Source organism: Convolutriloba macropyga, chromosome 3, assembly GCF_964194025.1.
Source record: "Convolutriloba macropyga chromosome 3, txConMacr16.3, whole genome shotgun sequence".
NCBI lineage: Eukaryota > Metazoa > Xenacoelomorpha > Acoela > Convolutidae > Convolutriloba > Convolutriloba macropyga.
The window spans coordinates 4,193,693-4,208,324 of NC_134470.1; the positions used below are offsets into that span (position 1 = coordinate 4,193,693).

Consider the following 14,632-nt stretch of genomic DNA (forward strand, 5'->3'; position numbering starts at 1 on the left):
ACAAATTCCTTTTTCCGCTCAAAATCCACTTATAGCGGTCAAAGAAATGTAATGACTTTGAGCGGATTTTGCCGCTCAATTTTTGCATTTTATCCGCTCATTCCTCGACTAGGGCATTTAAGCGGGCTGGTATCAAATTTCAATGCGAACTTCAGTTTTTTGGACTGCCTTTATGATGCTTGACAACATTCTTGTCATTTTCTGGTATTGAAAAGAACAATTGATTAGTGTAGCGGACGCTGACAGATTGGTCATTTGTTAGGAAAAAAGTCCATGAGTGATTATTGGTCTGAGGGAGGAGAATAATGTTTTTTGTTTTGGTGAAATCATAGTGTTAGCTACTCAAAAGGTATGTTTTTGATTCGGTTTACCCAATATAGTAACGCTTCTGAAAATAAATTAGATGCCGCTCAAATAGGTGGAGGTCCTCTCAATAAGATCTTCTGTCTCGTTGGGACTGCGTTCGATCAAATGTCACCGTAGGGATTCCTAATAAATTATTGCTGAATATGCTGAAGTCCTGCGTTTCTGTAGGTCTTGAATTTATTTTTGCTACAGTAGGAGCAGTGTCTCTTCGTTCCTGAAGGATATAGTTCCAGGTGATGTTCAATCTCACAATGAGATCTATCGTTTCACTCAATGCATTTTGCAGAGTCTCAATGTTTTCCCCGCAATTATCTTCTGATATAACACAATTAGTGCTTGATTCGATTTCTCTTTCCCATAATTGCAAAGTTTCAGGTGTTTAGAATCAGGTGTATTCTTTTTCATTGGTTTTGTCCTCGGTCTATTTGGGAACTTGAGTGCTCTTTTGATGCCTAATTTATTTCACTCTTCAGCTTTTGTGACAAACACTAATGATTTTTGATGTGAACTTTTCTTCTTTGTGTACAATGAACGGCCTCAGGCATTCAAAAATATGAGCCATGTCTCTTCTTCTCCACACAGAGTGCATGCGGTGTGGGTCGGCAATATGACCATAATTGTGGCGGGTTGAACGGCATCGTCCAGCACCCGCCTAGAATCTATTTAAAGCAATTCAGTTTTTCCAGGGCAAGTTGGACCCGGCAAGTAGCTCCAGGTGAGAGGCGATGTTGTTGCCTGGCATTTCAGAACAACGTGTTCACTTCTTGCCTCTGTAATTGTTGATTGGCATGTTTTAGGGGCGAGTCTGTGATAGGAAATATTCTTTTTATTGAAGTTGCAGCGATACTGCACTCCAAACATTGTGTCTGTGATCGATTGTTTGCTTCCAAGCTTTTTCTTTCGCAGCTCCCTCCCGGCGTATGTTAGGTGAAGCTATTTTATTCAGTTTATACGAAAATTTTACCTTTGTCGTCTGCAGACAACCAGCGATTCCTTTCATTGTCTCATCTACACTGATGACAACTTACCGGCAAAGCATATTCAGCGACTGATATTGCGAGACTTAGGTCCGATGTGCGCAGAGTTTTTGGGTCAGCTCCGAAATTCGATATTGTTAGAAGCCGTAGAGGGTTATTTCTACCTGTGACTCTCTTCCGTACACTGAGGTAGTGTCGTTTGTATAATATTTGAGTTCGGGTTTATGTTTAAGCTGCATTCCTTCCCAGATTGTTTTGTGTTAGAATCACTGATTGTCTGCAGACAACAAAGGTAAAGCATTTGCATAAACTGACCGCGATTGCTCAACCTAACAAACGCCGGGAGCAAGCAAACCTCTGTTTTCTCAGGGTTCTACTTCAACTTGTTGGCTCCGCAATAACTGCTCATTTCATTGAGGGCACTATGCATTTTTTGTTTATCCAATATTCTCAATACTTGAATCTTGAAAGTCCATTGCCCTGTCATCAGCGTAAATGCAATTTCAGTAAATGCGTATCCAGTAGGCAGGGGTTGGTCGATCGTGTAGACACTGAACGGTATAGGTGCTAGGAAGCTACAATGTGACAGTCCATTTTTTTTGTTTCTGCCGTCTGCTTTTCTCATTGTCTAGAACAACGTAGTACCTGAAGCTTGTAAGCATTTTACGGATAACTCGACAGAGTTTTGTATTGCCTACTTGATCGTAATGCTTCCGCAGCAAGAGCTGGTGACTGACCGTATCGAATGCGGCCGACAAGTCCAAGAAAACAGTGTAAATATTCTTTGGGTTACGGATTTCCCAAGTCTGAAGCCCGCTTAATCCTGAATCATAATGGGTTCGAATTTTGGGGCCAGTCTTTTTTAATTATTATTCTTTCAAACAGTTTGTATTTGTGGCAGAGAAATGAGAGTGCGGTAGTTTTTTGGACAGAAATTTCCCTGGCTTTGTTAGGGCAATATTTTTTGTCTTATGGCATTCCCTGGGGAATTGTTCAACCTCAGAACCAGCTGAAATAAATTCTAGTAGCCAATAGAAACCCACATTGGCCAGATTTTTTAACAGATAGGATCGAGCACTCTGACTTGAGAAGTGTGAGCTTTTGTCGGATTTAGAGTCTCTGTATTCCCGTTCCTCGGATGCAAGTGGTGAATGCCGTTCTCATCGCTGATTGGGTCTTCTTTTAAACATTTAAATCATTCATATTATAACCCTGAGGTTAGATGTTTACACGCATTCAAAACTTAACTAAATTGATCAGTATTGTTACTAATATAAAAATCTTATAATTGTGGCTGCTCGTTCTCTTAGGTAAAAATAGGGTTTGAAGGCTCCTACTTTTCTTCTAACGGGTACTTTATTGTGCTGATCGAGCAAAAATTCGGTTTAAACATTTTTAAAGCAAATATCACTGTTTTTATTAGAGGCCAATTAGAGTTTTTATTAAAGAAGGCAGTTCATTCCACTTTTGAACGCTTTTCAAGTTTAAAGATTTTTTTACTCCACTTCGTTTTTCTTCTCTTTTTAATAAAAGTTTGATTTTGTTCTCTTGTTATTTCCAGCGTTTTTGCGACAAGTAAACATTCTGAATCTTCAGTCTCGGATGTTTTACAGTGTCTTGCATCTGTTTGCAAGTGCATTTTTTTGAGATAAGCATTTTGGCTGGCAAGATTCAATTCATATTGAGAAGATCAGCGGACTGGTCAAACTTTTGTCGATAATATTAGACTTTCTTCCCCATTTATTTTGCCTATTTATGCGGTTTTAATTTTTTGCTGCGAAAGTTTGAAGAAATACTCCACTGAAAGGAAGATGAGAGAGTACAACTGACTTGAAAGCATAAACTCTTACTTGTAATTGATTTCTTACAAGATACAATGAACGAATTGCATTAGCCATTATGCTTGAAACTGAGTAGAGTGGATTTTGAAACTTTAGGTTTGACGCCTTCTGTATACCAAGATAAAAACAAGCATGAGCCGGTTTGATAAATTCAGCTTTAAAAGTAATCTCTGGGCCCGTATTAGTTTGATTTACAGCACCGATTTAGCGGCATTTAAAGAGTTGATCCTTTGTCGGGTATTTGTCTGTTTGTTCGTATTTTTTTCCATCTATTAAGATAATATTTTCTTTGTTCTCTAATTTGCATATAATACTAGTTTATGCACAAATTGAAGAATGTTATTTTGACCTTCCAGTTTTTCAGAAAAGCGTTGACATATAATAAAAATTGCGGCAATACTCTGTATAAAGTTCTTTGGTGTCACTTGTGAGACCTGGGCATCCACGTGGTATCGATTGCCTCAAAGCGATTTCTAGGAGGTCCACAAATATTCCGAAGTTATCCGGCTTTAGTTTGAAGTAGAAACCGTTTTTGAAAAGGTCTCCAAAAATTTTAAGTCGGGCTTTTTGAAATTAAAACAAGGTCTGAAGGGCGCTTTTGTTTTTTAGTGCTTTATCGATGTGAACTGGAACGTTGAATTAGGAAATGCTCGGAGAATAGAAAATGTAAAAGCTCCTCGATTTACTATAAGTGAGAGGTAACTCTTCCTGCCAATCTCTTCTTACCAATAACCCTCAGGATCAAAACAGGCTGCCGGGCATTTTCTGAGATTACATGCGGAATCAAAAGTTACCACAAAACCCTCTACTCAATTCATGCACCAAAGAAACTAACCAAGAAATTATAAGGATTGCATATAATACTAGTTGCTCTCAAGCGAAATTGGTAGCAATTATTTCAGCCCGGTCGGTCGTTTTTTAATGCGATTTTTCGCTGGAGCAATTTTGTTGTCTGACGTTTTGCACTTTTCGTCCTCAAAAACAAAATAAGCAGATAGAACTCAGCGGGCATTATTTCCTCTTAAAGCCTTTGAGCACTGTTGAAGCTCAAAATGTTTTGAAATCTTATACTTATGGTGTGAAGGGCTTATATATTCTTATGGTTCTTAGAGGTTGAGGACCCCTCAACTGTTGATCCCCCACTATTACACCCAACCCCCCTCCCGCGCTGTAAAACCCCCACCTCACTGTTGTCCCTTGCCCCACCTCACCCAATCAGCCCACGGTGCATCACCCTCCCGTTTCTAGCTACTGACGAACAACTCGCTCAAAAACACGCAATTTTATAGTATAATGCACAAACTTTCTGGCAAGCTTTTTGAAAATTTCTCACATTTTTAAATTTTTATCTGAGCTGGGTGTCAAGGAACCGCCTCTAGGTTCTGATATTAGGTTACTGCGTTGTTTTTAATTGTATTTGAAAAGTTTGAATATTTTAACATCACGAAATTTAAACTTTATCACATTTGACAAAACGTGCAACTTTTTTCAAGTTTTTTTAACTTCATTTTTCCTTATTCAAGTTGCCCACATAAGGGCAAAAAATCGTCCTACGGGTTTTGCTAATAAGTTACCGGCAAATTTTGATTCGCCATGAAATAGTCAATCAGTTTTTTCAATGTCCCATACTTAAGCAATTTTTATATAAAACTTGCTTTGGCGTTATTTTAAGGTCTTTTAAGCCTCAAGAGCAAAGGAACCTCTTCTGGCGTTTAATATGAGGTCCTTGCATAATTTCTAGATGTAATGGAATGTCTTGCAAGATTTTAACATCACAATTTGTAGCATTTTTTGGACGAATAGCCAATTTTTTCAACTTTTTGACATTTTTTGTCATTATTCAGGTTTTTTGAGCCTCAAGGTTCAGAAAACTTCCTTTATGTTGTGATAATACTTTACGGGAAAATTTTCGCAGGTCATGGATGCATTTTCAACTTTTTAATGTCACAAGTTTTAGTATTTTTTTTCTACAAAGCTGTAATTTTGAATTTTTTTTGAAATCTTTGGTTCATTTTTTTTTAAATTAGTGTAACGTCAAGAGCCGGAGAACATCTTCTAGGGTTTGAAATTGTGTTACTGCATATTTAATTGTTGTAATGGAATGTTTATCAAGACTATTTTATCAATAATTTATGCAATTTTTAAAACATTTGGAATTTTTTCACGTTTGACTTTTTCAGGCACCAGGGTCCCTCGAGCCTCCTCCAAGGTTTGATCGTAAGCTGCTGCATAGTTTCTAGAGTTAATGGAATGTTGATCATTTTTTTTATGACTCGAGTTTTCGTAATTTTGGGATAAAATCTAAAATATTTTTAAACTGTCGGAAATTTTTTATGTTCCAAGTGTATGGATCTTTATGAGTCTGTGAAACTATTTTAGGTTTGAAACAAGGATATTGGATACTCTCTGGAGACAATAAATTGAATCTCAGGATCTTAAACTCCCAAAAATTAGCGAGATTTTGTTGAAATTTGAAATTGTTTCTAAAATTTATCAATATTTTCCATCCATTTCAGAGATTAACGACCATTTCTGGCAAACGAAACTTTTTACGTCTTGGAGATTATTTACTTGACAGAATTTTTGAGACAAGAAAAAGCTTTGATTTTTTTCACTGCCAAGTCGAAAACTTTTGTATTTAATATTCCCTTTTCTGTTTGTTTTTTCTGTATGTAGTTGCAAAAGGCTCAATTCCTTGTTGGGGAAGAACATAAAAGCGTACAGGGAATGCTAAAACAACTTTTACAGATAAAAAGGTGATTAAATAAAGACTAAGTCCTGAATAAGAGAAAAAGCATTTCACATAAAAAGAACATGAGTTTTCCAGGTCAAATTATTCAATTCGATGGCGTAAAATTTGGTCAATTGCCTTCGTAACCTGACGTTTAGACAAGTCAAAGTTAATAGTTTTCATTCGCATCAGATGATTTGCGGCCCGTTGAGAACGATTCAAAAAGTGTTCATCCGTCCTAAACTTCTTATTTTTTAAAATTTCAAAATGACCAAACTGATGGGTTCTTGACGTCGAGCAGACAAAATGATTTGTCTGCTCAAGATCATGCCTCCCCACCCTGAAATTATCTTTCGATAGAGACCTGAAATCCCACGTGGTATATGAGATTAAATGTAATGGGTGCGGATCCATCTATGTTGGGCAAACAAGCAGGCATGTTACCACAAGGATAACAGAACATCAAAAGAAGGATTCACAGGTGGGTTAACATCTAGTTGAATGTCGTGGCGCCACGAATGACACTGAATGGAAAATTCTGGACGCCTGTTGGACGGTAGAAAAACTAATGATTATCGAAGCTATATCCATCAGCAAGCTGAAGCCGACACTAAATACACGCGATGAATATAGGGCGCGGGAACTCGCGTTAAAATATTAGTTCAAATTTTGACTAGATGAGGATACATAGGGCAAAAAACATTTTGTGCATGACAAAACAAAATTTGCAAAACCTCAAAAAGAGGGATACTTAAGTTTAGGGCAAATTCGGAATAACCCTAAAAATACAAGAACATGGCCAAAATCGAAAAATCCGGAATTGGAATATTTTTAATTAAATCGATAACGAATGTAAATATTAGTTGTAGATAGGCTAAATATTGTACATATGGAAAAATGTTCGATTGATTTTTTTAGAATAGTTCCTAGAATTGTTTTAAGTGTGGTCTCAGACAAATTTAAATACCTATTTATTTTATCTTTTAGCAATTTGTAAAACAGTTTTAACCTGACGATGAACGTAAAGTTCGAAAACGTTTGTTTTAAATATCGGAAGTAATTTTAATTTGACAAATCGGTTTCTTTTGCTAAATGATTTATTTGAGGCTAGTAAACTAGAAGTTGCAGAGTCGAATCTCATTATGGAAAATATACCTTTCTCTGTCGGTTAGGGTTTCTTTCCTCTTTCTCGTTCACGTTTTATCTCTCTCTCTCTTTTTGATGCAGCAATTCAGTCCCTCCAATCAACTTTTGCACCCCCGCTGCACTCACCTAACGCCCCTTCAATTCATCTAAAGGTAGCCTCACTAGACCGCGGCTAGCTACTGACGAAGCTGACCGCTCGCCGGTCGTTTGAGAGCAATTGGCCTGACGTTTCTTAACCAAGATGTACACAACAGGTAGAAATTTATCAAGGGTAACAAAACTTTGCCACCTCGAAGGTTGCCTAACGTAACAATAGCCTCATTTCATTGAAGTTTACCTTTTCGAGCACCTTATTGTAGGTGAACCCAAGCCTAGTCCCGGTGCTTTCGAAAAACACATTGTCAGGTCTCTCCAGAACACTGACTTAGACGTGGGAGTATTTCTCATAGCCCCCCCCCCCCCCCCAGCTTAGTTAATAAACGAATTGATTGCAATCGCTCTACTTCTTTTCACCCCGATTCACTTAACCCCGCATGTCTTAACCCCATATGACTTAACCCTTCTATCATTTCACGCCTCTATCAAATTATCGCGCCAGTTAGCAGCCGACGTTAAAGGAATGTTCGTAATTAAGCGGATAACTTAATCCCATGTTCGGTTGTGATAGTTTCATGTCAAGTCCCACGCCCGCGGGGCATGGCGGTGATTGTTTAACTGATTTAATAGTACTTAATTTATAGAAGATAAAAATCGGGGTGAAGTGCTGGAGGGGTGAAACGATAGAGGGATTACTTAAAGAGGAGTGAGAAAGTGGGACATCGATTGCAATATGGGTTGGTTCAGCAACTGGTATGATCCACAAGGATGCACATGACCACTGCGGTAGCGAAGGCTTGACTCCTAACTAGTGCACTATTAATTTAACGCTTTGACGCGGCCCCTAGAGCCTGGTTTGTTGCTGTAAGTTTAAAATAAAATTATTTCTTGCGGTAAACACGTATTTTTAGATTATTGATGGCGGCAAAAGAAAAATCCAGTTCTTTCCGGTCTGTTGCTCAGTTATTGGAGAGCAGCGATGGGCTAGCCTCGTTAGACGATTACAAACAGATCAATTCTTTCTCACGAAAATTGAATTATTTTTCGCGTTTCAGTGGAAATCCTACTATGCTCAAAAAACTTGTTCAGCATTTTTCGTTGGGAATTTTATCTGTTACCAGAGCGGACGATTGTGAGAAATTGCAGTTTATTACCGGAACTTTAGCGAATGTCGCTATTGATTTTAATTGCAGGGATTGTCTGCTCAGCAATACACAGGTTTGTTTACAATTTGACGCAAAGATTGTTTGCTCGCAAACGAAGTTTGTAGCATTTATATTAGTCCTGCGGTCTTTTTAATGAGATTTTTTCCTTGACCGTTTTGACTTTTTGTCCGTAAAAACGGGGTAAACAGATAGCGCGCGGAGGGCATTAAGTGGCTGAGCAACTCTTAGAGCCTCACGCCTTATTAGTCTCTAATTATGCGATTGACCGAAACTATATTTAAGGAAAATTTCCTGTTGTGAAGGGTGGTTCTTAATCTTAAAGTTTGCCCTAACCCTTACTCCAGTGCACTTTTGTAGGGTGCCATTTTTTACTCCACCCATTTTCTCACCAACGAGCTACCCCAGAGATCTGAGACCAGTTCCAATCGTTTGGAAATCGAAAATAGAAGAGAAGCGCATAGTTTTGATAGCTCTGGGGTCAAAATTGGAGTTTTTGGGGCTACAAAAATGCACTATTGGGGCTATCAATTTCATTAACTTTTGGGTACTTTTAGACGTCGAGAGTGGTCGCATCCTGCTGTATTTCAAAAGAGGACTACAGGCATTTCTTGTGACTCTAGAGGCAGTAGAAGTTGGCAAATTGACCAATAAACAGAAGTGCGCTTTTGGACACTTTAGCCCCAATTACTCAATCGCGTATTTCTCAAAAACTACTGGACTGTTTCAAAAAATTTGTTGCATTTTTGGATTCCTCTCGAAAAACTAAGGGAACCCAACCCCTTTGGGGCGAACCGTTAGGCCTAGAAAAATTGATCTCTACAGAATCCATATAAGATCGAGTACATGTTTCACCACAGGTTATTTCTCTCCAAAGACCATTCGTGAGTATCCATGGAACGATCTGACTGATTTTTCTGACATTTTTCATGTAGCCATTATTTTGCCCGTAGAGAGCGATCCCGTTGACGCCGTATCAAAATTTAAAGTATTTGTTGACTCATGGCAAAACAGTGTGCACTTTTGGATAAGTGAAAAATTTATCTGGAATTTGATTAGGTTCCCGTCTGAATTTCTCCAACTTTTTAATATGCACGTAGTCCTCAGTTGATGTACTTTACAGGGATATAAGTTTTATTATCCCAGCTGCAATATAACTATTTCAAAATTCCAGTAGAATAAAAAAAAATCGAAACAAAAAGTGGAGTAATAAATTCACTTTTGCGGTACTTATGGTACTCCGATTGTCATAAAACTTATTTTGGCGAAAAGTATGTGAGCCAAGCGTTAAAATGAGCTATATATGAAGTTTCTAGCACCAATATTTGTCTGTTTTTTTGCTTCGAGCACCTCTGTACTACTGTAATCATAGACCTAATTAATCCAGGGGCCATTTCATGGTTAAAACGGTCAAAAAAAGGCTAGTTTTTAAACCCTCGCTCACTTGTCTATTTAAGAGTTCTTCAAAACTCTATAAACGGCTAGTGCCCTTTTCAAAATACTGATCGGAAAGAGCTGCTTTCTAAAAAGTCATAACATTCGTTTTTTCGTTTGTGATTGATGCCCCTTTTAGGAACTCTTATTCCCTGCATTTATATTGAGTAATATAGATAGCTGCAAAGCATAATAAAAGAGCTTTAAAAAGAGCTGTATATTAAAGCAATTTGAGTAACTGACAAGTTGCAAACAAATATGCGACAACACGTTTAAAGAGGCGTACCATTGTCAATGCGGTCAAAAATTCACTTTTCAATCCTCAGAAAACTTTTATAGCAGACCTTTTCAAAACTTTCTGAATGGCTATTGCACCTCCCAAAAGTGGTCGGAAAATGCTAATTTTTAACCAGTCCTAATTGACTCGCTTTGATGTTAATTCAAGAGCTCTTATTGCCCACATGGATATAGAGTAATACAAACTTTTTATGTAAAACAAACATTAGTGACAAATTACCTATCTTGAAAAATGACAATTTTGAGCAGAGTTGATACTTTCTTTGAACCAAAGATCACAACAGTTATTTGACTGCAAAGACGAAATGCAATCCTTTTAAATGAGCTATATAGTGACTCAAAAACACTTTTGACGGAGAGAATTGTGGAGAAATTGTACATCAAACTCCAAATTTTAACTCCGTGACCAGAACTTCTAGCAAGCGTTTTATTGCAAAAACGGTCAAAATGTGGCTGTTTTTTTCTCCTCGCGCTTCTGTCTCGAAGACTTTTTATACGGATAGTGAACCATTCTTAAAAAGGGTCGGAAATAGCCACTAATTACCAAGCCAAGATTGACTCGATTTTTATTTCGTTTGATGCTATTTCAAGCTAACATTGATCTAGAGTAATATACATGGCTGAAAAGCATATTAAAGGAGCTTTAAAATAAGTAATTTGGGCCAATATTTGTTAACTTTTAGGTAAAAAAACATCAGTGACATCTTGACTATCTTTGACATAAATACCCCAGGTAGCCTAAAAAGTGATCGCTTTTTTATCCTCGCGCTTTTGTCAATACAAGGGCTCTCCATAACTTAATGAACGGTTATGGCAGCGTTCATAAAACTAGTCGGTAATAGCTACTTTTTAAGAACTCATAGTGGACTCGCTTTTCTTTTCCACTTGATGACCATTTAGGAACACTTACGGCCATCACTGATTAGAGTAAAACTGTGGCTGCAAAGCTTTTTAAAAGAGCTTTAATATACGCCATATATGAAGCAATTTGAGGCGGTGTTTGTTTCCACCTGGGTTAAACGAACATAGGTGTTTACATGGAAAAATAAGACGTATTTCGTTCCGCTAGGTATTTTTGATTCCTTGAGTGAAACTTAAGAAAGAGGAAGTACAAATTTATTATTTTTTGTACTCGCCTTTATTAGAGGAGATCAAAAATTTTAAATTCACGATTATTAAACGCCAATATATTCGTTTCAGTTTCATCGAATGCATAGAATGTATGTACTTATTTTTTATATGCTAGGTCTTTTTGCTTCGCAGTGTGAAACTTTAGCAAGAGAAAGTTCAAATATATTCCTTTCCTTTGTTTTTCTTTTTCGGCGGAATCAGAGAATAAAGTCAAAGATAATGGACGCACTTTTAAACGCCTCGGGTTGACATTATACACAGAACACATTTAAGTATTTCGTTCATATAGGTTTTTTTGCTTCCTAGAGCGAAAGTTTAGAAAAGGAAAGAAATTTTGTTTTTTTTTTCAGTACTCGTCTTTATATTAGGAATTCAAAAATATCATTATCATACATTGGACGCCAATTTTTAGGCCTCAGGTTGAAAAATACATAGATTACTTGTAAGTTTTTTTGTTCGGCTAGCTATTTTTGCCTGCTAGAGGGAAACTTAAGAAAGAGAAAGTTCCATTTTTTTTTTACTTTTCTGCAATTTTCTTTGTCATAGGAGCTCAGAATTATTATTTTGCTTCTCGTTCGTTAACATCTGGAACCTGCCATTCGCCTCAGTTGCACAGAATACATAGAATGTTTGTAAGTATTTATCCGCTAGGTCTTTTGCTTTGTAGAGTGAAACTTAAGCAAGAGAAAATTCAAATTTATTTTATTTTGGTACTCTACTTATCTTAGGATTTCAGAAAGTTTAATTTCTCTCAGATTGGACGCCGATTCCTACGTCTCAGGGTGACAGAATACATAGAATAGATACACGTTTTTCGTTCCGCTAGGTATTTATGCTTCCTAAAGTGAAACTTAGGCAACAGAAATCTCAATTTTATTGATTTTCTGTAGTTTTCTTTATCAGATGAGATCAGAAAAATTGATATCACATTGGACGAAAATTTGTTCCCCTCAGGTTTACAGGATAAATATAATACATCTAAGTATTTCGTTCCTCTAGGTGTTTTTTGGTCGCTAGAGAAACTTGAGCAAGAGAAAGTTCAAATTTATTATATTTCGGTACTTTAACTTATCTAATTTCATTCAGATTTGACGCCGATTTTTACGTCTCGTGTTGACAGAATACATAGAATACATGTACGTTTTCCGTTCCGCTAAGTAGTTTTTGCTTCCTAGAGTGAAACTTGAGCAAGAGAAAGTTCAAAATTATTATATTTCTGTTTTCTGCTTTAACGTAGGAGTTAAGAATTTTTAATTTCATACACATTGGACGCCGATTTATACGTCTCAGGTTAACAGAATACATGTACGCATTTCGTTTGGCTAGCTCTTTTTGCTTCTTAGAGTGAAACTTAAGCAAGGAAAATTCAAATTTATTTTCTGCAATTTTCTTTATCAGAGGAGTTCAGGAAAATTAAGTTCTGGGGGCCCATTGGATACCGTTGGCCTGCAGTTGTGTATCTTAAACATGGTTCTCCGAGTAGCTCAATTCGAGTGCCGCAAATTCTGAAAACCTACAAACGTTTCGCATCAAAAGGGTCACCAGACTCGCTTGCGCAATATGATATTCGTTATCGTTTATCGTTTTATTTAGGGTGACTCTGAGATTTTCGAATGTCTTTTTGGAGTTGTTTTCCGTCATCAGTTGTTGGAACGGCCGTTCTTTGTATATCTCTTTGTGCCTGCTTCCATCTCTTTGCCCCGGGAGGTTCTGCATTTTCATCAGGGGCTGAATCTCTGAATTTGTTGTATGTCCAGTTTCTGTCTCGTTGATGTTCCAAATTCAGTTACAAGGAAGTTGATAAAGTCCTTGTATGTCCAGCTTCTGTCTCGTTGATGTTCCAAATTCAGTTAAAAGGAAGTTGATAAAGTCCTTGAGAATCAAGCAGAGTTTTAAAGGTGTCTGGAGCATTGCAAACATCTTTGAAGCTCTGCAGCCTATCTGTTAACTTTGACATTTTTGTTAGATCCTCCGTCATCTGGACACATCGGTCCAACCTCTTTGCTATTTTCTTGAGATTGGACTCCTTTACATTCTGAAGTTTTGTCCACTGTTGCTTTGCTGAAGGCGATGCTCCTGATGCTTTTTGATCAGAGGTTTGAAATTGTAGGAGCCGAGCCTGCCTGTTGTTTGTTGGTGCCAATTGAGTCGTTGCTCTTGCCGCTGCTCGTCTTGCCAACTATCATCCTCCTGTTTGGCCTTGTGCATGATTGATTGGGATAGCTCAGACGCACAAGGAAACTTCCAGACGAATGCACGATGATCCTTCATGTTTGCGACACATTGACGCCCGAGTGTGTCATAAACTTTCAAGCATTCTTTGTGCAACCAAACATATTTCACCGTTCTTTTGCTTCTTTGCGTTTGCTCGAACAAATGGGCACGTTGAGTTATGTTGAGATAATTGCCTTCGAGTTTGCGGCCAGCTTTCAGGTGCCTCCTCATTGGATGCTCGCCTGCAAAGGGCTAAAAGTAGAACTTACATCTCAGGCCGCTGCTGGTTAACGATTTCAACGTAGGTCTTTCTTACTTGGCAATCGGCTGAACAAAAACTGCATTGCTTTCGTTTGACAGTCGTAATGTTTGCAGTATTCTTTCGATGTCTTCATCTGGTCCTCTTTCTTTTTCTTTCGCTGCCCCCTGTTTGCTACCACTGGAGCGTTGAAGGAAATCGCCTCGTCATCGCCAGAGTCATCAGAACTGCCGCTTTCTGGTTAATATTCTGATACTGTCTCTGACTCAGATGACTCCTTCCGACTTCTTGGGCTTCTTTTTGGTCGGTTCGCAATAGGTTGGAAGCGTGGTTCAAACATCGGCTCTCCTGCAGGATCTTTATTTGCTGATTGAACTCGTTTGATTCTGTTAACTCTTTTTGCTCGGTCTGGGTTTCGGTCACCATATCGTCATTTTTGGTCAAGTTGGCCTTTTTTTCTGTGGGCAGGCTCCACTTTGGACAGAGTTGGGGATATAATAAAAAAAAGGGCGCAGCGAACCATTTTGGATAAGTTTTTACCAACTTATGAAAAGGTGACTGCGCTCGATGAAGCTTAAGTTTTTCGATCACAGAACTTTGTTTTGGTCAACAAATAATTTTTGTTCCAAGTGGGCTCATTTTTTGTAAACGGGCGCAATTGAGCCATAGTTGGATATAAAATCGAAAAATTGGTCCGTCTCCCTCCGTCTCTTTCGGCTTCTTTTTGATCGGTTCGCAGTAGATTGGAAGCGTGGTACAAACATCGCCTCTCCTGCAGGCTCCGTATCTGCTGGTTGAACTCGTTTGCTTGATTCGGTAACCTCTTCTTGCTCAGTCTGCTTTTCGGTCACCAGATCGTCAGTTTTGGTCCATTTAAACTGCTGGTTGAACTCGTTTGCTTGATTCGGTAACCTCTTTTTGCTCAGTCTGCTTTTCGGTCACCAGATCGTCAGTTTTGGTCCATTTTGTCTCATTTT

General features: G+C 38.0%; 1 protein-coding gene across 1 annotated transcript in view; it reads left to right on the top strand.

The window, feature by feature from the left end:
- Nucleotides 1-8,071: 8,071 nt before the first annotated feature.
- Nucleotides 8,072-14,632, top strand: part of LOC142335888 (uncharacterized) — a 36,083-nt gene continuing 29,522 nt past the window's right edge. Inside the window, exon 1 of the mRNA XM_075384238.1 lies at nt 8,072-8,375. Within this exon, the coding sequence (XP_075240353.1) occupies nt 8,076-8,375 (300 nt within the window). The 5' untranslated portion in view covers nt 8,072-8,075. The remainder of the gene's footprint in view (nt 8,376-14,632) is intronic.